The following is a 23,819-nucleotide window of genomic DNA, read 5'->3' as shown; positions in this document are numbered from 1 at the left end:
ATTATTAATTATGCAATAGACTGGGAGAAAGACAGCCAAGCATGTCAAGAATCATTATTTTAAAGATGTGTTTAATACTTTGAAGAAATATTTATTTCAAAATTTGGGAAATGGGAGGCCCTTTGTTTCTTCACAACCAGAAAGGAACTACACAATGGTTTGCTCACGGAAGAACCTCCCATAGAAATGGGTGGTTCTAAGGCTGTCACTGCCAATTTGCTCATTTCACTGTACTGGAACTTAAAACATTATCCCTGATTTTCTCTGTTAATGGAGGCTTAAGGACAACGCTGAATCCACAGATAATCCAAAAATCAAGTTTCCAACATTTTTTAAAATCTTCTACTTCCACAAGATGACAGCCATTTGCTTAAATACCCACTGCAATTTGGAAAACTTGTAAGTGGTTCAGGACTGTCCTTGCACCAGATGTGGGTCTACTCACTGAGCCATCATGCGGCTCACGTGAAGAGTATTTTGCCTTTTTTCTTACATCCTGGATACTTAAATTTGAAAATCCCCAGGAGACAGTAATGGTTCTCCAGGGCAAATTCCACGGAGAATCCCCTTAGGAGGTATGGGAGTGGCACCCTGAGCGAGAGGAATGTCAGTGGACCTGAGCGCACCCTCAGGGAAAGTATGGTGAATTGCTCAGAGCAGCTTAGAGTATGAACACTATTCCTAATGTCTTAGACCAGAGCCACTGTCTGTATAAGCTGGCAGAGGCCTTGGGCTCAGGAAGAACCATATCTAAGCTTTCTTTTAGAATAGCACTTGGTAGGCAGAAATATTTCATGTTCAGCAAAGTCATCACTGTAGGAAGATGAAATAACTAATGGTACTTTATGAACCAGGCACACTGTCCTACTTTATGGTAATTATTGTTAAACTACCTTTTTTTTTTTTTTAGCTTAAAACCTCATTTCTTCTTTTTTTAAATTTATTTAAATTCAGTTTAGTTAACATAGAGTGTATTATTAGTTTCAGGGGTAGAATTTAGTGATTCATCAGTTGCATATAACACCTAGTGCTCATTACATCACATGCCCTCCTTAATGCCCATTACCCAATTACCCCATCCCCCCACCTCACCTCCCCTCCAGCAATCCTCAGTTTGTTTCCTAAAGTTAAGAGTCTCTTACTGGTTTGCTTCCTGTTTTCATCATATTTTATTTTTCTTTCCCCAATGATCATCTGTTTTGTTTCTTAAATTCCACAGATGAGTAAAATCATTTAGTATCTGTCTTTCTCTGACTGACTTATTTCACTTAGCATAATACCCTCTAGTTCCATCCACATCGTTGCAAATGGCAAGAGTTTATTCTTCTTGATGGCTGAGTAATATTCCATTGTATATATATACCACTTCTTCTTTACCCACTCATCTGTTGATGGACTTCTGGGCTCTTTCCATATTTTGGCTATTGTGGACATTGCTGCTGAAACATTGGGGTGCATGCGCCCTTTTGAATGACTATGTTTGTGTCCTTTGGATAAATACCTACTAGTGCAATTGTTGGGTCCTAGTGTAGTTCTATTTTTAACTTTTTGAGGAACCTCCATAGTGTTTTCCAGAGTGGCTGCACCAGTTTGCATTCGCACCAGTTTGCATTCCCACCAACAGTGTAAGAGGTTTCCCCTTTCTCTGCATCCTCGACAACATCTGTTGTTTCCTGAGTTGTTAATTTTAGCCATTCTGACTAAGTGTGTGTGAAGTGGTATCTAACTGTGGTTTTGATTTGTATTTCCCTGATGCCAAGTGATGCTGAGAATTTTTTCTTTCATTTGTCTGTTGGTCATTTGTATGTCTTTGGAGAAATGTCTATTCATGTGTTCTGCCCAATTCTTGACTGGATTTTTTTTTTCTGTATTTTGGGTGTTGAGTCTGGTAAGTTCTTTATAGATTTTGGTTACCGACTCTTTATCAGATAAGTCTTTTGCAAATATCTTCTCCCATTCTGCAGGTTGTCTTTTAGTTATGTTGACTGTTTCCTCTGCTGTGCAAAAGCTTTTCATCCTGATGAAGTCCCAATAGTTCATTTTTGCATGTGTTTCCCTTGCCTTTGGAGATATGTCCCTAACCCCACCACCCCCACCCCCCATACATTTTAAAAGATGAGGAAACTGACTGGGGCACCTGGGTGGCTCAGGCGTTAAGCGTCTGCTTTCGGCTCAGGTCATGATCCCAGGGTCCTGGGATCGAGCCTAGCATCGGGCTCCCTGCTCAGTGGGGAGCCTGCTTCCCCCTCTCCCACTCTCCCTGCTTGTGTTCCCTCTCTCGCTGTGTCTCTCTCTGTCAAATAAATAAATAAATAATCTTTAAAAAAAAAAAAAAAAGAGGAAACAGAGAGCAGTTTCCTCTTTCCAAGGTCAGTTGGCTAGCACGGTATTCACAGATCTAAAATCACCTCTTTTCATTTTTCCCAGCTGTGGAAATGCAAGGATCAATAATTCCCCTAAATAATCAAGAGTTGGCTATGATGCAACTGCAAACTCATAGGCATTTTTTGACTGCTAAATTAATGATATCTGGGTGCAAAAAGGCATGGTGAGCACACATTCCTAGTTCCTTTCCTATACAGGGCTTAAAATTGAGCATAGCATTTTCTAAAACAAATATGATCAGATGTGAGATATTTTAGTATCATTACTATCTGTCTTAGCACTTCAAAAAAAAAGATAGCTTCCTTTGCAAAATGTTTGAAGCTCTTGAACGTTCTTACACTAATCTTTCCTGTTATTTTCTCTGCCACATGGTTAAACAAATACAAAACAAATTGGTAATATGGATTTTCTGTCTTTCACATACTAATACGTATCCCTGAGCAATTGGGTGAATTATTAATTTATGTCCCCCAAATTGATAAGTATTTGGTTTTAATGATCTTGTTAGGCCTTCAGTTTCCCTTAAGTATTAGTTCTTCACCCCAAAGACTTCTCTTTTCTTTTTATAGTCCCAATAATTCAGAATAAGTTTTGGTCATCTGAATGATTTTTTTTTTTCCCTGATCTTCCTGAGCAGGATATTAATAAGCCAAGGGAAATGATGTAATAATAAGTAACAAGTGTATCTAGGTCTTTTTTTTTTAATATTTTTTTTTATTTATTCATTCGAGACACAGAGATACAGAGAAAGAGCATGAGCAGGGGGAGAAGCAGACTCCCCGCTGAGCAGGGAGCCCGATGCGGGGCTCAATCCCAGGACCCTGGGATCATGACCTGAGCCGAAGCCAGATGCTTTAGCATCTGAGCCACCCAGGCACCCCAAGTGTATCTATGTCTTAAAGAGTAGTCTTGGATATTTAGAACAAGCATATATAAACAACGGTTCTCATATGGGCAGAAAGCTGCAAGAATTTTAATGATTGTGATGTTACTTTTTAGTACAAGTGGAAACAGAATACAGTAAGCCCCACTAATTCAGAACCATTCAACTTGGCAACAAAAAGCTGAATTTAACATGTACTTTAAGAAATGCAATTTTAGGGGCACCTGGGTGGCTCAGTCGTTAAGCGTCTGCCTTTGGCTCAGGTTATGATCCCAGGGTCCTGGGATCGAGCCCCGCATCGGGCTCCCTGCTCGGTGGGAAGCCTGCTTCTCCCTCTCCAATTCCCCCTGCTGTGTTCCCTCTCTCGCTGTCTCTCTCTCTGTCAAATAAATAAGTAAAATCTTAAAAAAAAAAAAAAAAAAAAAAGAAATACAATTTTATTTTATTTTTTTAAATATATGCTTTTTTTTTAAGATTTTTATTTATTTATTTATTTATTTGACAGAGAGAGAGAGAGCGACAGAGAGCACAAGTAGGCAGAGAGGCAGGCAGAGGGAGAGGGAGAAGCAGGCTCCCCGCTGAGCAGAGAATCCAATTCGGGGCTCGATCCCAGGACCCTGGGATCATGACCTGAGCCAAAGACAGATGCTTAACCTACTGAGTCATCCAGGTGCCCCAAGAAATGCAATTTTAATGACCTCAACCCAATGGTTTCTGTAAAGTAATGTAATTGATACGGTATGGTGCAACTAAAAGGATGTTGGGAACGTCAGATGTAACATTAAAATACCTAGTCTTGCTCCCAATTCTATCACTAATTCATTGTGTGTCTCTCTCAGAAAGGCTAATGCCAGATCTGCCAAAGTGTTGGGAGAAGTTAAATAAAATAGATGACAGGGTTTTGATAAAAGTTCAAAGAACTAAGCAAATATTTTATCCTCAGAAATTGTAATAGACAAGAAACCTACATTTATATAAACCTTATAAAAGGTCTTAAACATTTAAAACTTGGATTGTAAAATAAACGATACATCAGTAATACTTTTAATTTCCTGAATTTCTGCTTCTGCTGCTGGTTTTAGACAGAATTTCTCGAGTTGGATACTCAGAGTATGAAACAGAAAGGCATCTGTAAACTTCCTATCAAAAATAAAACCTAAAAACAGTGTCGGAATTTGCACAAGAGTTCAAGTTGGTGAGTCTGAATTAGTGAACCAACAATAATCACTGTAGAACAGTGTGGTAATATTTTCCAGATTCTATATTTCTTGCTGCTTGGGAGGCAGAACTTCATACCTGTATACATCCTTGTACTGACTTGACCATAATGTGTTTCGTTCTTTTAAAATAATCAATACTTACTCTTTAGAATGACAAATATATTATATTCACATCTTGGTTTCAAAGTTCTGTTGAAATGAGTGGGATTAGACCCAGGGAGGCAGTGGTTCTCTGGTTGTTTGACTTCGTTCATATCTAATCATACCTGGTGCGGGTCCATAGGAGGTATTGCAGGCGGCTCATTTCAAAGATGCCCCCCGCCCCCCCGCAAAGGGTCACATTACCCAGGGGATTTGGAATAGGGAGCACAGCAGGATAGTGATGACCACATTTGTGTCATTCTGGCACTAGAAAGTCCTACCATGTCATAGCCCTGGGGTCAGAAGACTAAGTTCACCAAAAGATGCTATGACATTCCCTGCCCAATCCACAATGGGCATTAAGGTATGAGTAATATAAGCTTTTTTTTTTTTTCTTTTTTAAAGATTTTATTTATTTATTTGAGTGAGAGAGAATGAGAGATAGCACGAGAGGGAAGAGGGTCAGAAGGAGAAGCAGACTCCTTGCTGAGCAGGGAGCCCGATGTGGGACTCGATCCCAGGACTCCAGGACCATGATCTGAGTCAAAGGCAGTCACTTAACCAACTGAGCCACCCAGGTGCCTGAGTAATATAAGCTTTATAAAACAAACTGATTCTTTGGATAGAGCTTGTTGAATGCCTTTTCTCAACAACTCCATTTTGTAAAAGAGTGTTCTGCTGCACTTTCATTTCACGTAACCCTTTTCCCCGTGGTGCTCTCTTCCTTTCTCATTCCTGTCCCTTTTCTGCATGAGCAGTATCCCTTACTCCCCTCTAAGACCTGGAGGATAGAAACAACAGGCTCTACCCAGCCTTCTGTGGGGAACAAACCCAACACGAAGCTGCTCGTGGCAATGCAACCACACTGTGGCCCTTGGACTAACAGGAGTAGTTTTAAAGAAAAGGATTTATTTCAAATGCTGAATTATGAAGGAGTATTGATTGTATGAGTGGAAATATCTAGACGATTATCTTTTTTCTTCTGGACTAATGCTGTAATGCAGAGAAAGGCTTCAGCTATTTATTTTGAATACAGTACCTTGTTTACTAAATGTGCATGTAAATTCTTAAATGTTACCTTTTATTACCTCTTAGAAATCATCTCTCCAAAAGTCAATAAGAAAGTTGTAGATCACTAAAAAAGCTAAGTAAGTTGAACTGAATTGGGCTCTTAGCCACACTCACACAAAATAATATTTTAATTGGCTAAGCTAATATTTGATCCAAGTTCATAAAGTTTGAAATCAAATAATTAAATGCAAATACAGTCTTCATCCCAAAGACGATAAAGAATGCCTTTAAGCTAATATTTTTAACAAGAACTGTTCGACAGCGTTCTCTTGTAAATTTTATCATACCTGAGGCAGTTTTCCTCATTCGATTAGCTGGAAAGCTGAATTTATCCCGAGGCAAACCAGACATCTACTACAGGCTAAATTCAACAACTGGAGCTTAAATTTGGCTTAATATATCCCCACTTGGATCTGCCTGTTTAATTCTCTTTCATATGATAACGTTGGTTTATTCATAGTCTTGACTTACCACCTGAACAAACTGAACCTCGTATCTTATTCTAAGAGAATAAGAAAACTTTGCAAAACCCACAAAAGTTCCTGAATGGAAATCAAATGCAAACTAATGAATCAAAAACTGTCTTAGGACGTGACTACAAGAATGTAGTGAAGAGCTTTTCTCTCAGGAAGGGCTGCTTTTTATGAATGTGGACATTTCATATTCTGAGGGGACAGATGGTCTTCTTGTTCAAGAAATTGCAGCTGCAATTTTGAGCGTCATGTGCACTTGAAAAGCTATCTGTTATCAAAAATTGTATGTATTTGCCCTTAGTATTAGGTTTGTTTTGACACACAGCTTTATTTGAAATTGAGGGGGAAACCAGAAAATTGCCTCGTCCCAGGCCCCTTTAAATTTTGTTTTCCTGCCTCAAAATATTCCATCAGTTCCCAGCCAGAGACCTTATTTTTGCCTTCATTCTCCAAGAATTTTTAATATGGTTTTTGCTATCATCTGGTATGGAGAGGTTGATGAAACATAGGCTCTATTTTAATTCATGTTTTTAAAGTAATTCTTTAGTAGAGCCTTCCTTCCTCATTTTTATCCCCAACACTTTTGGAAAACAAACTGCAAATTTATACATAGAAGGAAAATGTGAGTGTTCTATGTCAGTTGATGCGGTCCCTCAGCACAGTCAGCCTCAAAATAGATTTTTCCTCAGCGTATACAGATTACCACTTCATAACATCAGACAAACCAAGTGTTTTCCCTTCTCCTAATTCACGGAACTCAGTTTCTTCCATTTTGAGTCAAATTATACTTCTTCTAGAGATAAGTTATGGGAAATGTGTGCTACTGTGATGTTTGAAATTGGTTATGAATTTAACAAGGTGAGGAACTTCAAAACTTCTTAAGAGTTAACCACTGGGACTGTTGGTACATAAAAGGTGCTCAGTATATTCTCAGGGCATTAATTTGCCTATGCTTTATATTCATGGCAGCTTAATTCAAATTAGCCAGTTTAATAGTACATGTGTTGGGTGTCTTTGTGTGTGTCGTGCTATGTTTGCTCTGTGTGGGAAATAACCATAAGATAGGATCACTGCCTTTCGAGAGACCACAGTCTAGTAGGGGAGGCAGGGTACAGACCAGTGACTGGAAGATCAAGAAAAGCTTGACAGGGAAGATAGGATTGGAAATATTTGGAAGATCTTTCAGGCACAAGCAAGGGGAGGACTGATGTATGAATTAGTGTGAAAGGACATTCTTTCACTCGACCAGTGTGAAATAGTCTCCTGTTTTGTCCAGGCACTGTGCTAGGCCTGGGGAAGGAAGGGTAACCATGAACAAGGTATCTGCATCCCTGTTCTCAGAACTGACTGTCAGATAACCCAGTGACCTATGTGATGGGCAAATGGAATGTGCCATAGCATCTACAGAGATGGCTTGGGGGAGGCTTCCTGGAGGCAATGATGTCTATACGGAGTCCTGAGAGATAGCGATCCAATAATTGGCATAGGGAAAACAGGAGAAGGAATAGGCTCAGAAAAAATGGAGAGACTGAGCTCAGTTTTAGACAGCATGAGTTTGAAATACACACTAGCCATTGGGGAAGAGATGTCCATGAAGCGGCTGTTATCTACAGAACCTCAAGTCATATTCTGCAGCCTTCAGTATGGGTCATTGAGTGATCTGGTAAATGTGTAAAACATGGCAGAGTAAAATGTTCTACACATAGAAAAGTCCTCGTGATTCAAGAAAAACAGGCAGGCCTGGCACTGCAGGCAGAACACCCAGCCAAAAGTCCCTTCTGACTCTTTCCCAAGAAAACACAATACATAATGGACTTCATGCTTTTTGCTTACTGTTACGAAATAATTCTGCACGAAACAAAAATAAAGTCTGCCGTGAATTTGATATGGAAAAATAGTAGTATGTCAAAGGCAGAAGAAAAAGAAAGAAAAGGTTTTGGTTTAGGGCAAAGCAGGGTTTAATCAAGAAATTTATTTGTTCATTCCTCACATATTTACGGTGGTCCCCCCACCCCCTGATCTGTGGGGGAAATGTTCTTTTTTTTTTTTTTTAAAGATTTTATTTATTTACTTGAGAGAGAGAGAATGAGAGACAGAGAGCATGAGAGGGAGGAGGGTCAGAGGGAGAAGCAGACTCCCTGCCGAGCAGGGAGCCCGACGCGGGACTCGATCCCGGGATTCCGGGATCATGACCTGAGCTGAAGGCAGTCGCTTAACCAACTGAGCCACCCAGGCGCCCTGTGGGGGAAATGTTCTAAGACCCCTAGTCATGGAAGCTTGACACTGTGGATGGTACTGATATATACACACACTACATTTTTTTCTATAAATGCATACCTATGATAATGTTTCATTTCTAAATTAGGCACAGTAAGAGATAAACAGCAATAGCTAATAATAAAATGGAACGATTATAATAATATACTGTAATAAAGGTTATGTGAATGTGGTTTTCCTCTCTCTCAAAATCCCTTATCGTGCTATACTCACCCTTCTTCTTATGATGATGTGAAATGATAAAATGCCTACGTGATGAGGGGCGCCTGGGTGGCTCAGTCGTTAAGCGTCTGCCTTCGGCTCAGGTCATGATCTCAGGGTCCTGGGATCGAGCCCCGCATCGGGCTCCCTGCTCGGCAGGAAGCCTGCTTCTCCCTCTGCCACTTCCCCTACTTGTGTTCCCTCTCTCGCTGTGTCTCTCTCTGTCAAATAAATAAAATCTTTAAAAACAAAAAACAAAAAAACGCCTACGTGATGAGACGAAGGGAGGTGAATAGTGTAGACACTGTGTCTACTAACAGGAGACTAATTAGGCGGCTACTAACCTCCTGATGGTACATCCGGAAAAGGGTCATCTGCTTTCAGACTACAGTTGACTGCCCGTGGCTGAAACCACGGAAGGCCAAGCCATGGATAAGGGGGCCGCTACACTGAGGATCTTCTCTGTGCTGAACACTGCCCTAGGAGCTAACATACAGCTGCAAATTAGACCAAGTCCCTTCCTTCACAGCTTTCATGCTGGTGAGGGTAGCAGGCAATTTCAAAAATTAGACAAATGTATAATGTACGGTCAGTCCAACAAGCAACAGTAAGAACATATAGTTTAGGGATCTAGGGAAGAGTAGACACAAAATGGAGGTAGTGGTCACTCTGAGGCGTCAGGAATTAGTTCACGGAAGGAACACACAAGGAGCCTGAAGGGTGATGTTCCTTTTGTTTCTTCAGAGTGGTGGATTCACAAGTGTTCATTATATCATGTTTAAAAACCTACCTATAGGGGCGCCTGGGTGGCTCAGTCGTTAAGCATCTGCCTTCAGCTCAGGTCATGATCCCAGGGTCCTGGGATCGAGCCCCACATCGGGCTCCCTGCTTGGTGGCGGGAAGCCTGCTTCTCCCTCTCCCACTCCCCCTGCTTGTGTTCCCTCTCTCGCTGTGTCTCTCTCTCTGTCAGATAAATAAATAAAATCTTAAAAATAAATAAATAAATAAATAAAAATAAAAACCTACCTATACATTACATCTTTAAATTTCTAGTTGTGGTAGAATATACATAACATAAAATTTATTATCTTAACCACTCGGAAGTGTACAGTTCAGGAGTGTTAAATACATTTACATTCTTGTCCAACCAATCTCCAGAACCCTTTTCATCTTACAAAAACTCAAATTTTTTTTTTTTTAAGATTTTATTTATTTATTTGACAGAGAAAGAGCGAGAGAGGGAACACAAGCAGGGGGAGTGGGAGAGCGAGAAGCAGGCTTCCTGCCGAGCAGGGAGCCTGATGCAGAGCTCGATCCCAGAACCCCGGGATCATGACCTGAGCCGAAGGCAGACGCTTAATGACTGAGCCACCCAGGTGCCCACAAAAACTCAAATTGTATACTTATTCAACAACGGCCCCCATTTCCTTCTCCCCCTAGGCCCCGGCAATCACCATCCTACTTTCTGTCTATGAATTTACTACTCTGGGTACCTCATACAAGTGGAATCATACTGTATTTTTCTTTTTGTGACTGGCTTATTTCACTTAGCACAGTGTCCTTGTGGTAGCTTATGTCAGAATTTCCCTCCTTTTTAAGGCTGCTTAGGGGCACCTGGGTGGCTCAGTCGTTAAGCGTCTGCCTTTGGCTCAGGTCATGGTCCCAGGGTCCTGGGATCGAGCCCAAATCGGGCTCCTTGCGCTGCGGGAAGCCTGCTTCTCCCTCTCCCACTCCCCCTGCTTGTGTTCCCTCTCTTGCTGTCTCTCTCTGTGTCAAATAAATAAATAAAATCTTTAAAAAAAAAAAAAAAGGCTGCTTAATATTCCATTGGATGTATAGACCACATTTTGTTTGTCTGTTCATTGGTCCGTGGCTCCTTAGGTTGCTTCTACCTTTTGGTATCGTGAACAATGCTGCTAGGAACAGATATGGGTATACAAATATCTCTTTGATACACGACATATTTTAAAGAAAAATAAGGCAGAGTGAGGGCACAGAGAGAGATTTGGTAGTAAGGCAAAGCTTTTGTAGAAAGGGTAGTCAGCAAAGGCTTCTTTGAGTAGATGTTATTTGAGCTGAGGCTGAAGTGAAGTGAGGGAGTGAGTCCTACGCAATAGGGGAGGAACCATGCAGAATGAGGGAACAGCAAGTGCAAGGGTCCTAAGGCAGAAGGAAGCTTTGCGTGTTGGAGAAAAGCAAGAAGACCAGTGTGTTTGGGGAGGAGTGAGGCCAACAGATATGGTTTCTGAGTTAGACTATGATAAAGGATTTCCACTTTCTTCTGAGAAGAAACTATGTAAACTCATGGAGTGTTGTTTTGTTCAAAGGATTTAAGTGATGCCATTTGTATTCAATTCTTTATTCTGTGCGCTCAGGGCAAAGTGTGTGTCAGCACACACAGGAGCTAGCTCTGAGACTTCTGCAAGCTTTGTGTCTGTGCATGCCAAAGCGACATCGTTCCTTGTCAAGGAGGGAGCTACATCAATGGAAATGAATTTAGTACCACTTTTCCTAGGGCACAGTGTGTCAGATCATAGCTATATACTAAACAAAGTTTCAAATGATTTGTAATGCAGGCCAAAAACCATCTTGGAGAATTGAAGTACTTTCCAGACAGTTAAGCAAAAAAGCCAGTGATAGGGCGCCTGGGTGGCTCAGTTGGTTAAGCGACTGCTTTCAGCTCAGGTCATGATCCTGGAGTCCCGGGATCAAGTCCCGCATCGGGCTCCCTGCTCAGCAGGGAGTCTGCTTCTCCCTCTCCCGCTCCCCCCTCTTGTGCTCTTTCTCTCTCTCACTCTCTCTCTCAAATAAATAAATAAAATCTTTTAAATAAATAAATAAATAAATAAATAGCCAGTGATAGTCTAGTAGGGTGATTGCAGAATACTGCTTGTACCTGTTTGTTGACAATCCAGTATCTTCCTCTCCATACTTCAGTTCATAAGCATTCAGTCATAGACTATTAGGGTTGTGGGTGACAATAGAGACCAAGTCCAACTTTGAAGTTCCCAGATGAGGAAAAGTTGAGGCCCCAAATAGTGACATGCTCATGATCTCACAGTTAGAATTGAGACTAAAAATAAAGACTTTTTTTTTTAAGATTTTATTTATTTATTTGCGAGAGAGAGAATGAGAGACAGAGAGCACGAGAGGGAGGAGGGTCAGAGGGAGAAGCAGACTCCCCGCCGAGCAGGGAGCCCGATGCGGGACTCGATGCCGGGACTCCAGGATCATGACCTGAGCCGAAGGCTGTCGCTTAACCAACTGAGCCACCCGGGTGCCCCTCTTTTTTTTTTTAAGATTTATTTGTGAGAGAGAGAATGAGAGAGAGAGAGAGCATGAGAGGGAGGAGGGTCAGAGGGAGAAGCAGACCCCCAGCTGAGCAGGGAGCCCGATGCGGGACTCGATCCCGGGACTCCAGGATCATGACCCGAGCCGAAGGCAGTCGCTCAACCGACTGAGCCACCCAGGTGCCCTAAAGACATTTAATAAATGTCCGCTGCCTCTTGGGGATGACCCATTATGAACAAAAAATTGACAAGAGGGCAGACACTGCTCCAAGTGACATTCTCTATGCACCGGTATTTCCTGAGCCTATGCTTCTCTGGCCCATGCTGCCACTCGCTCCGTCGTAGCATTTTGTGCAGGCTGCCATGTATAGTTGGGAAAATTGGGCTTCAAAATTAATACAACAGCATGAAAAGTCTGTAGCTGAAACTTCAGAATTGGCCCTGTTTTCTGGAATGTTCTTTGTGATCGAGGGGGGGATAAACTTTGAAGTATTCACTGTGCCTTCCGTTAATTTTGGAAAACTGCAACATCAGAGACTGTTTTGTCCGTGAAACTTTGTGGCAGGGAAAAGGATTAGATGGCTGTTTAGGATATGTGTTGGAAGCAAACAAGTTAATCAGTAAACTTGAATATTTTATCAGTACATTTTATTATTAAAATTTTAAGAAATAATGACTAGGATGTAATACTTTTGCATTTTTAAGTTTATTCAAATTTAATTCATATTTTACTTTTCCATGATCCTAAGAGACTAAAAGAGTTATTTCCCATATTTTACAGATAGAAACACAGGCTCAGAGTGATTGAAAGACTTGCTTGACTGGACTAGTCAATGGAATTAAATTAGACCAAATTCCCTTTGAATGATGTTATTATAGCCACAAAATCAAGTGCTTTTCAAACTTTTTAAATCAGTGGAACCCTGTTTCCTAAACTCCATATAAGAAGCAAAGAGAAACTCTTTTTTCCTTAGCCCTGCTACCTTATAGTCCCAGTGGAAAGGGCTGGGTGGAGATTGCCCAGAAAAGACCCCCATGAAGGCACCCTGTGACACTAAATTGTACTCATTCTCAGTTGTGCCTGCTATTTAGAATAATGAACTGTGGCATTTAAGATGTTAAAGTTCCTTCAAAATCATTAAAGATGAATTAAGGTATGAGCCATAGCAATATAAATGTCAATAGTATATTATTTCGTTAAAATTCTCTGAAAACCGCTCATGTATTATGAGATCAGACCCTTTAGAAAAGGAACTATTTGATTAACCAGGACATCCCATTCTCCAACCTCAGCAGATGGCAGAAACTTGCAGGCTGTGGCACTAGGGGGAAAACAATCTCCAGGACAGTCAGGAGCCCTTCAAGATCTAGTTCAAGCTCTGCGGGGGCGGGGGGGGCGGGGGCAGGAGGGGATGTCTTGTGGGCCGGGTTCAAGAACTCTAGAGCCAGATAGCTTGTTACAATCCAGGGTCTGCGTTTTAGTAGCTGTGGAGGTAGAGTTACGTGACCCCTGTAAATCGGTTTCTTTATCTGGAGAATGAAGATAATAATACCTTCCCAAGATTCTTAACAGTATTAAATGAGAAAACATGTAAAAAATCCTTTGCACATTGACTAGCGCTCTGAAATGTTAGCTTCTCCCTCCCTGTGTCTGGCTTACTTTGAGATCTTAGAAAAGCTATTTAATCTCTGAGTCTTAATTTCAAAATACTTGTAATACCTTCTCAAGGAAGCCATCCTTTAAAAGTTAGCCTTCTCCAGAATTCCACCACTAGGCCCCTTCTCTCTAAACATTCTCACCAACCCCGGAGGTTTCATCCAACACTGGTCCATTGATGAGTCCCAAATCTGGACCACCATCCAGGCCTCTCTGCTTAGGTCTGGACCTTCATTTCCTGCCATTTCCTCTATATCTACTGAGTGTTCCACAGGCTCCTTAAATTCAATATGGCTATACCTAGACTTATTAAATCCTGCCCTCTCAAATATGCCTCTGCCTCTTGCCAAAAGGATAGCCACCACCTTTCTCCCTTGACAGACACCCAGGAGTCATCCAGGACCTTCACTCTGTCCTACTTGATTAACACAGGGCCAATAAGCCCTGTTGAGACAACCATCTTGATGCCTTTCAAATCCATCCCCTCCGCCCCCGCCCCGCCCCATGGCCCACTGTACTTCTCACCTCTATTCCTGCGACAGCCTCCTGATTGGTCCTCCCATGAGACTGCTCCCTCCTTCCCCTTCTTCATGTACCAATTCCTTCTCCACACTTCTGGTAGAGTGCTCATTCTTTTTTTTTTTTTTTTTTAAAGATTTTATTTATTTATTTGACAGAGAGAGAGATAGCGAGAGCAGGAACACAAGCAGGGGGAGTGGGAGAGGGAGAAGCAGGCTTCCCACCACGCAGGGAGCCCGATGTGGGACTCGACCCCAGGACCCCGGGATCATGACCTGAGCCGAAGGCAGACGCTTAACGACTGAGCCACCCAGGCGCCCCTAGAGTGCTCATTCTAAATCAGAGTTGACCATTGCCGTCTTAAAATCTTTCAGTGCTTCTGTATTGCTTTCAGACCAAAATCCAGACTCTTTCTGACATGGGATGTCCTTAGTCTTAAACTTTATGGCCCATCCTCCTCTTGCCCCTCTGCTCTCCTTCTGCGTGAAAGTTAAGCTGCTGATCCTGTGTGTGCCCAACACATCCACGGCTTATCTCTATAACATTAAATAAACTACTTGACACAGAGACTGTGTTTTATTCCTGTATCTTTAATACTTGGCATAGGACTGTCAAACTGAATGAATGGATGGATGGATGGATGGATGAATGAATTCATATATTTCATATATTGCATATACATAAAGGTGTAAAATAATAAATAATGCATGTTACAGTGCCTTGTAAGTTACAAAGCATCAGTAGTTGTAAGGGCTTGTTATTCCTGTGTACATAAATAATGCATACTCTGTTTGTCCACATTTTTACACACAGCTCCTGCCAAAGAGTTGCATTTTCTTGTTAGTAATTTGCATATGAAGGCACCGAATTGTATATTCTAGTTGCTAAAAATAGCTCTTGGGTTAATAAGCATACACACACAAACACATTTTTGTAGGGGACTTAACAGCGATAAATGTAAAATCTTGAGTTTGAAGTTTTGCTGGAAACAGGATAGAATTTAATCTTAGACATCAGCATTAAAAATGTCTTGTCCGCCCATTTCCAAACCCTAAACAGCCCTCACTCTTTATTAAGTGAACTTGGTTCATATGAAAAGAACTAGCAGGTTGCTCTCAAAGTTCTTATAAAATTATGTATGTAAATTATTTAAATATAGCCCTTTCAAAAATAATTTTAAAAATTAATTCCTTACAGAAAATTCTTTCCTTTCTCCTTTTCTCACTTATTAAAGGAAAAAGTCTTCTGAGGACAAATCGTGTACCGATTTATAGATCGCCATCCTTCCAAAAGCCTCAAGGAAAAGAAATGTTCTCTAGGTACAAAATGGTACCTCCTTTTCCCACTTTCATCTCTTTTAAAGGGCAAGATACAATTGTTTTTCCCACATGTGGAAAATTTACAAAGATAATTATCTTCTCGGCAAAAAAACCGGCACACTCCATTTGAGCCCCCAGCCTCCCAACCTCCCAACCTCCCAACCTCCCAACCTCCCAGCCCCCTTGCTCAGCAAAGGACCCATCACTGACAAAAGTGCTGAACAGGAAGATTTACAGGCTGTGCCATGTGGCAGGTACCAGGGAGGCAGAAATCAGTATCTTCACCTTCAGAGAGAGTCTGAGTGTTGTGTATGACTGAGAAGCCAGTAACTGTAATATATTCAAGAAGACCTAAGGGTTTACTTTCCAGTAAGGATGGAAAAAATCTGAGCATGCCACTGTGAGCTTATCGTAATGCTGCTTCATATAAAAAGTTGGTAATTAGTCCCTGAGTGAATAAAGTAGAATAGATGATAAGAGATTGATACTTAGAGGAGAAACACAAAATGCTTTTGCCAGTCATCAAAATTTAAAGGCTATAGAAAAAAGGTTGGGGATGCCTCTGTCTGTTTACATGCGATTTCCAACTCTGAATTTGCAATGATAGAGTTCATTAACTTGTATTTTTAAATTGTATTAAGATGAAGCTTATAAATTTCAAAGGAGAACATAGAGGGCCAAATGCAGGAGACTTGAAGATCCAGCATAAGATACCGCAGAAGAACTGGTGGGAATTTTGGTCTCCTGTCAATCTCCCCTCTTCTACCATCCAAATATGGTACAGTGGTATTTATACAGGAACTGAACAGCACAGCTCAAAAACATATGATTTCTGAGGACTCCGGAATGTGTAATAATTTTCCAAATTCTATTTTCTCATGTAATTTAATACCAGTTCATTCATGAAGTTTTGGTGTTAAAGAGTCCTGTTATAGATGAATTTAGACTCCCAAGTATGCCAGCCCCCATTCATTACTTAATGTGGAATAGGACTTGATTTATGGGAAGAACACCCCAGAGAAAATGCTTAAGATTTTAAATGTATTTCATATATGAATTTTCACAAAAGGACATGAATACCATGGGGCGCCTGGGTGACTTAGTCAGTTAAGCATCTGACACTTGATTTTGGCTCAGGTCATGATCTCAGGGTTGTGAGATCACGCCCCTCATTGGGATCTGTGCTCAGCTCAGTCTGCTTGAGATTCTCTCCCTCCTTCTCCTTCTGCCCCTCCCCCCACTTTCTCCCAATAAATAAATAAATAAATAAATAAATAAATAAATGATAAAATCTTTTTTAAAAAAAGAATTCCATGAGTATTGTGGGAGCACACTTAAGTTTCTGGACTTTTCCCAAAAAGTAAATACAAATGAACTACATAAAAGAGAAAATTCTGAGTCTTCTGAGAGGTCGTGTCACCTGAGAGGTGGTGTCACTCATCTTCTCTGTTGCTTTTGGGTCCTTGTGAACCATCTCGACCATAGCAGGGAAATTATGGTCTGCCTCTCAGGCAGAGATGCAAGAAATTTAGGAGCTCAGCGACCCTATTCCAAATCCAAATGAGGATGTGGGCACATTTCCCTTAAAGCAAAACTGACCAGTGAAAATCCTCATTGGCAAAACATGTAAATTAAGACTTGATTATTCAGACCACAGGATTCACACAGGATTCTTTAGCCAGAAAACACTGTCACATTTTAAATATTTTATTTCGGGGAGAAATCTATTGTATAAATCAATTTTTGAAAGCCAGTTTCAAATTAGAAAAAGAAAGGAAATTGGCTTATACGATACTTAACAGTTGAATATAATAGGTAATGTCACAGTGATATCCGTCTTGGACAAATACATCAATAATATAAAGCAAACATTAATTGGAGAATTTTCTGGAGATGCTTTGACTAATACAGAGTCCTCACTCCAAGATGCTTACAGTCTACTAGGGAAACGGATGGTTACTAAAGCAATGCAAAACGCTGTGAGAGGAATTGCTAGCTGAAAGTAGAATCAACCAGCAGAGCAATGATCCAGGAACTACTTGGTCAGTAAATGAGAGTAATTCCATAAAAATCTTGTTCTTTCTTTTTTTTTTTTTTTTAACCTTACATAGCTTAAATATCAGGATCATTGATGCCAAATTATAAATTGTCTCTGTAGACATAGAAACAAAATAGACATTCAGTAAGTACCTTTGGGGCAATTAATAATAATAAGCACATAAACCAGGACTAATGATCTATTCTTTTTGTTTTATGTTTTTTAATAGATTTTTTTTTTCTTAACAGAGTGGCATAATTTATCACAGAAGGTAGAACCTAGGTCTCAAAAAATACATTTATCAAAAAAAAAGAAAGTTTCAAGAACTTTCTAAGACTTTTATTTATCTTACATTTTTTACTGTGCAAATTCTTACATCCTCCCTATTAATTCTATGACTCTTGTTAGATTTCCTTGCTTGTGAGAATATCTTTCATTGTAGCATAAAATAATACTCCATTTCAGTTGTTTTTCTATAATTGTGTTTAGATCACTATAACACTGAAAGTGGCTTGTTTTCTTTTTCAACTTCCTAGTCGTATGTAAAAGAGAAAGGTGAATTCTGTCTCCTCTCAGTTGGATGAAGGTAAAAAGAAAAAGCACTGAGAAATTTGCCAAAAATTGAACTATTTTTAAATGATATTCGCTCTCTGCCATGATCCTTTATGAAGGACCCACACACATCACCAAAGTGTGAGCCCTTGAAAGGAGAACATGCACCGCAGGGGACAAAGCTAACACGAGTGTAAATTCTTCTGTCCTGAACCCAGCTAGAGCATATCAATGATATTTCCAATTGTTGACATTTTATAATTTTGAACCAAATGTAACTAAACATATCAGTCTTTTTAAATAAGATCATTTTGGGGGTACCTGGATGGCTCAGTCGTTAAGCGTCTGCCTTCGGCTCAGGTCATGATCCCAGGGTCCTGGGATCGAGCCCTGCATCAGGCTCCCTGCTTGGTGGGAAGCCTGCTCTTCCCTCTCCCACTCCCCCTGCTTGTGTTCCCTCTCTCGCTGTGTCTCTCTCTGTCAAATAAATAAATAAAATCTTTAAAAAATAATAATAATTTAAGAACATTTTAAAAATATTTTAAATCAGATGGAAAATGCTTTATTAACTGTAAAGTAGGACATACATAAAATGTCAGGTGGGCAACAACTTGCCTACGAGTTTCAATGCCATAAGAAGACACAGCGCCTAATAGTGTAGCATTTGTCTGTTGGTACATCTCACTAATAAATAATCAATTTTTTTTATTCTCCCATCTCACTTTGAAATACATGTGGTATCTGGTGCTCACACTATGTACCTATTTCAGTACTTACTCCTCACTGTTTTTAATTTGGGGCAGAGACTTGGAGGATGAGGAGGGGAAAGCATGTTTAATGTGAAGTTATGGCTCAAAATACAAACACTAAAATCATCCCAGACACATTTAAACAACCTTTTTTTGTTTTGTTTTGTTTTTGTTTGTCTTTACTTTTTATTTGAGTAGACTTGACACACAGTGTTTCATTGGTTTCAGGTACACAACATAGTGATCGAACTTCTCTGTATGTTATGCTGGGCCCACCCCGAGCGTAGCTGCCAACTGTCGCAACACTAGTCCAGAATCACTGACCATATTTCCTACGCTGTGCCCTTTATTCCTGTGACTTAGTCATTCCATAACTCGCAGCCTGTATTTCACACAACCCTTCACCCATTCTGCCTGTCTCCCACCCCCCCCCCAAGGCAAGTAAGTAACCTTATTTTAAGAGGATTTAGAGATACCAAAATGGACATGCACATATGTACAGGCTAAGTTTAACAGCCAAGTTCAGTGCCAGAAGTATTGGGTATGAGTTACTCTGGTAACTAGTACTGAGTTTAGTACATTTAACCTTTTAATCATAGTATTATGTGGTTTTCTTCTGAATCATTCTTATTTATTTTTGTCCAATTAGAAAATAAAACAGGGCTGGAGGGGTGCTGCATCTGTTTACTTTCTTAGCGTGGATGTATGTAAACACACATATCTATATATTTTTTTCCAGAGACTTCTATTTACACATTATATAAAAGTTGTAGTTAACGTAAATAAACTCCAGAAGAGAAATTCCAACATCACCATTTTCCCCTGTTCATTGTCTGTGTATGTATTTGTATGTCAGTCTGTCTTTTTTTGACTCTCTATTTCTCCCTTTTTCAATATTTATAAGGACCTCTAGGGCAGATGCCTTAAAACAACTGGATGATCACCAGGAGTTAGGCTGCATGAATTGTCCATGTCCATCTTCTCTGTATGAGTGACCCAGGACCAGGAAAAAAAAGGGGGGGGGGGAAAGTAAAGTATCAGACTTTCAAACCACATTCAGGTTAAAGGGCACTGGCCATCCTGGAGTGTGTTCTGCCTAAAGGACAAGGCTTTCATTTGATAAAGATCATTAGTCACTGAGATATATATTTTAGAGAGTTCTCAGTAGCGAATATTCTGTTGCCAGTCACTGGAGTGTACCAGATGTTCATTAGCATAGGCTAGACAAGTCAAAGGCTTTCAGAATCATTTAGAAAATGTCAAACAGAAACAAGAACCCTGTCACTTTTTATTAGAATTAACTACATCATACCCGGGACACAGATTTCACCTTGGGTCAGAAAAATTAATACAGAATCATGTGAATTGTGTAATATACTGGGTTAAGATAGGTCTTTCTCTAGGGACTCATTTGCTGGCAATATATTATGATCCCTCTACTTTAGGAATCCTCAAACCTTTCCTTTTGTAAGATATGAAGAGTTGACCTTGCTCAAAATCCATTGGTGTCTAATTGATTTGAGGTATATGCAGAATTTCAACAAGACATTCTTCTAAAGCTCTTTTGTGATCCTTTTCCCAGGAAGCTTGGTGAGTGGGGCTTACTGAATATTCAGCAGCATATAAAGTATGCTTTATGTCAGTAGGAAATACATCCATTAATTGAACACACTGCTGTAGTAAACAGGAATTAAAATTCCATTAAAATATCATGGTTTGTTTTTGCTTTTGTTTTTTAAATCCAGATGTCAAAAACCTTGAGAACTTCCAGCTGGTAGAAGGTGTCCAGGAACAAGTCAATGCCGCCCTGCTGGACTATACTATGTGCAACTACCCACAGCAAACAGAGAAATTCGGGCAGCTACTTCTTCGACTACCTGAAATCCGGGCCATCAGCATGCAGGCTGAAGAATACCTCTACTATAAGCATCTGAATGGGGATGTGCCCTATAATAACCTCCTTATTGAAATGTTGCATGCAAAAAGAGCTTAGGTTCCAACCCCTAAAAGCTCTGCTTTCAAAACAAAAAGAGGTTGGTGGGGGAAAAAAGAAGAACAGGAAGAAAAGAAAAAAAAATACTCTGAACTGCTCCAAGCAACACTAATTAAAAACTTGGTTTAAAGATATTGAGTTTAAAAAGGCATAATAATCAAATACTTAATAGCAAATAAATGATGTATCAGGGTATTTGTATTGCAAACTGTGAATCAAAGGCTTCACATCCCCAAAGGATTCCATATAAAAGACATTGTAACGAAGTGGATTGAACTCACAGATGGATACCAACCCCATATCGGAATGAAAATGGACAGAACAATTCTTGTATATTTAAACTGATCTCCGCTGTGAAGAAATTTAGGAACTGATCTGTGTTATTAATTAGGCTTATACAGCAGGGGATTTGAGCTTACAGAATGCCTCCATGGTAAAGCTGAACTAAAACAACTCAAAAAATCCATCCGCTGCACCTGTAATAGCCCTTCCCTCTTCCTTTCAAGGACCCAGCACCTTCTGTCCTATGATCACGGAATCTGTCCTTACAGACTTGTGCTCAGCCACACCCACTAGTAGCTCCACCAAATCATGAAAAGCCTAATTTTGAATGTCTACGTCTTAGACCTGCAAACAGCTAATAAGAACAGTCTACAATATGTTAGCTTGCCATTTGAAATATGTTCTGGTTTGTTTTGTCATGTGTTCATGTTAAAAAAAAAAAAAAGCAGACAGTATCCCTCTTCTGATCTTATATAAGCATTAATTAATATTAAGGGAAAGGAGTACAAATTTAAAGCAAATGCTCCATAGCTAAAGCAAGCTAGACCTTATTTCTGCTATTGTTACTGAAATGTGGCTTTGGCGTTGTCATTTCATAAAAATTTCTTGCCAAAAGGCTTATTGGGGTACATTCGTCTTTTTGGACCATCCAAGTTTGTAGTTCATTTGAAAATAAAACCTGAAACATATTTTACTGGGATGTCAAATAGTCACAGTGCTAAGTAGTTTAAAATAAAACCGAAGGATGTTAAGCTATGCAAAAAAAGAAAGAAAAAGGTGAGCTAATAAATTGCCTCAAGTATCCGGCTTGTTGCAGTTGAACATCCCCTAAACATAGAACAGCAACAGTGATTCCTACATATGGACTGGAAAGATACTAAAGCAATTCCAATCTTCCCCAAAAGGGAAAGGAAGAGAGTGATACTAACCTTTCTGAGTCATAGACCAAAGTCTGCTCTAGAACAAATATTGAAGGACAAAGAATTGCAAAACAAACTCTCCAAACAATAGCAGTATTATTGACATGTAATGCCACAGGTATGGAAGTCTTGCCTTATTTCACAATTCTGAGAGGTAGCTGTGCAGATGTGGATCAACATTTGTCTAAAATAAAGTATTAATACTTTCAAGTCAAATAAAAGATAGTGTTTACATTCTTTAGGTCCTGTGGGGGGAGGGGGGAAACTGTGATATTACAAAATAGCTAAAGCAGTAATTTCCTTAATGTTATTTTTCTGATTGGTAATTATTTTTAACAGTACTTAATTATTGTATGTCGTGAGACACTAAAATCAACAATGGGAATCTCATTTAGACTTTGATTTTTTTGAGATTATCAGCGGCACAATCACTTGTAAAAACTGTAAAAACTAAAAGTATCTCCTAGTCCCTTAATTTTTTCATAAATGTTTCAGGCTTTTGAATAGTTTATTTATATTGTATATCATAGTTTCAACTGTAGACAATTATGATGCTAATTTATTGTTCCTTGGTTTCACCTTTGTATAAGATATAGCCAAGACTGAAGAAACCAAATATATGTGTTTACTGTAGCATGTCTTCAAGTTAGTGGAACATAGTTCAGGGACAGAGAAGGGTCTTAATGAATTAAAATCATTCACTTGATTAAATGTCTGTAAATCTTCGTAATTCTTACTGTAGTTTATTTAATATCTATTGTAAATTATGTGACTTATAGTTTCCTCTGTTTCCAAGTAAATTTAACGAGGGTAGAGTCTTCCCTGGTTTCCTTTACAAGCGTTGTAAGTTGTATACCAAAGATATTAGTTACTACTTCTGTGTGTACAAAAAGGATTATTTTATTATTTTTTTAATCACCTCTAATATTCGTCCACATGAAGGGTACACATTTGCTAAGCTGAGTGTCCACAGCTTCTCATGCAGTCTCAGTCACCTGTCATCGCAGCTCAAAGGACAATGAAAAACAGCTGATCAGAGTCAATGTCCCAAGCATTAAATAGACTGGCAGCATCCTTACCCTCCCCACTTAAAAACCAAGTTGGCTAGAAGACATGTGGGGAGGAATGGGTGTTGTTAACAGTTACTGAAGTGGTTGCATCCTGCATGTGGAACATGGGTGGCGGCAATTATGAGATTGGTGGGATAGTTAATTGGAGGGTCTTTAACACTGCAAAAAAAAAAAAAAAAAACAAACCCTAAATACCTTGATTCTGAAAGTCCATGTTTTCTTATTTTAAATAATACAGTAGTACTCTCCCCTGAAAATTAAACCTAAGAAATGTCAATTACTGGTATGTTGTTAACCTAGCAAATTCCATCCTAAGTATAGTTAGAAAGATGGGCAACACGGAGATTTACATCCACACTCCTGCTGACATCAAGAACAGAAGTTGATAAACAAGAATGCACCACAGCCAACATCTGTGGCCCATCCAAAGTTGGCAAATGAAATTTCTCTAGTGCTCATTGTTAACCAGTCTGTCACGAGACATTTCCTTAGCAACTGCCTTATCAATTACAGGATTTATTAGTAAAAGCAGACTCAAATATAAACATTTTTGGCTTAGCGTGGCTTATTATAGTTGGTCTATGTTTGTAAACAGACAATCTGTAATGTCTGAACATTTGTATTACAGATCTGCAGCTACCTTGGACCTGAATCCATGCAATGTTTAGAGTGTGAAGTCGGTTACTTGTTGGCGTTTTCTTACTGTATCAGTGAAATACATATTGTCATGTCAATTCTTGCCAGGAATTTCTCGACAAAATGGATTTTTTTTTCAGTAT

At 39.7% G+C, this 23,819-nt stretch overlaps 1 protein-coding gene across 5 annotated transcripts in view; it reads left to right on the top strand.

The window, feature by feature from the left end:
- Window positions 1-23,225, top strand: part of NR5A2 (nuclear receptor subfamily 5 group A member 2) — a 137,644-nt gene extending 114,419 nt beyond the window's left edge. For all 5 annotated transcript variants that reach the window (XM_064594038.1, XM_045877082.3, XM_064594040.1 and 2 more), the window contains one exon: window positions 20,521-23,225. In XM_064594038.1, coding sequence (XP_064450108.1) covers window positions 20,521-20,768 — 248 coding nt within the window. In that variant the 3' untranslated portion in view covers window positions 20,769-23,225. The remainder of the gene's footprint in view (window positions 1-20,520) is intronic.
- Window positions 23,226-23,819: the final 594 nt, after the last annotated feature.

Source organism: Mirounga angustirostris, unplaced genomic scaffold (genome assembly GCF_029215605.1).
Source record: "Mirounga angustirostris isolate CCGP_5_RB_7025 unplaced genomic scaffold, mMirAng1.0.hap1 SCAF_6, whole genome shotgun sequence".
Lineage (NCBI taxonomy): Eukaryota > Metazoa > Chordata > Mammalia > Carnivora > Phocidae > Mirounga > Mirounga angustirostris.
Note: the sequence above shows the minus strand (reverse complement) of the source record. Positions and strands in the feature narration are given on the sequence as shown.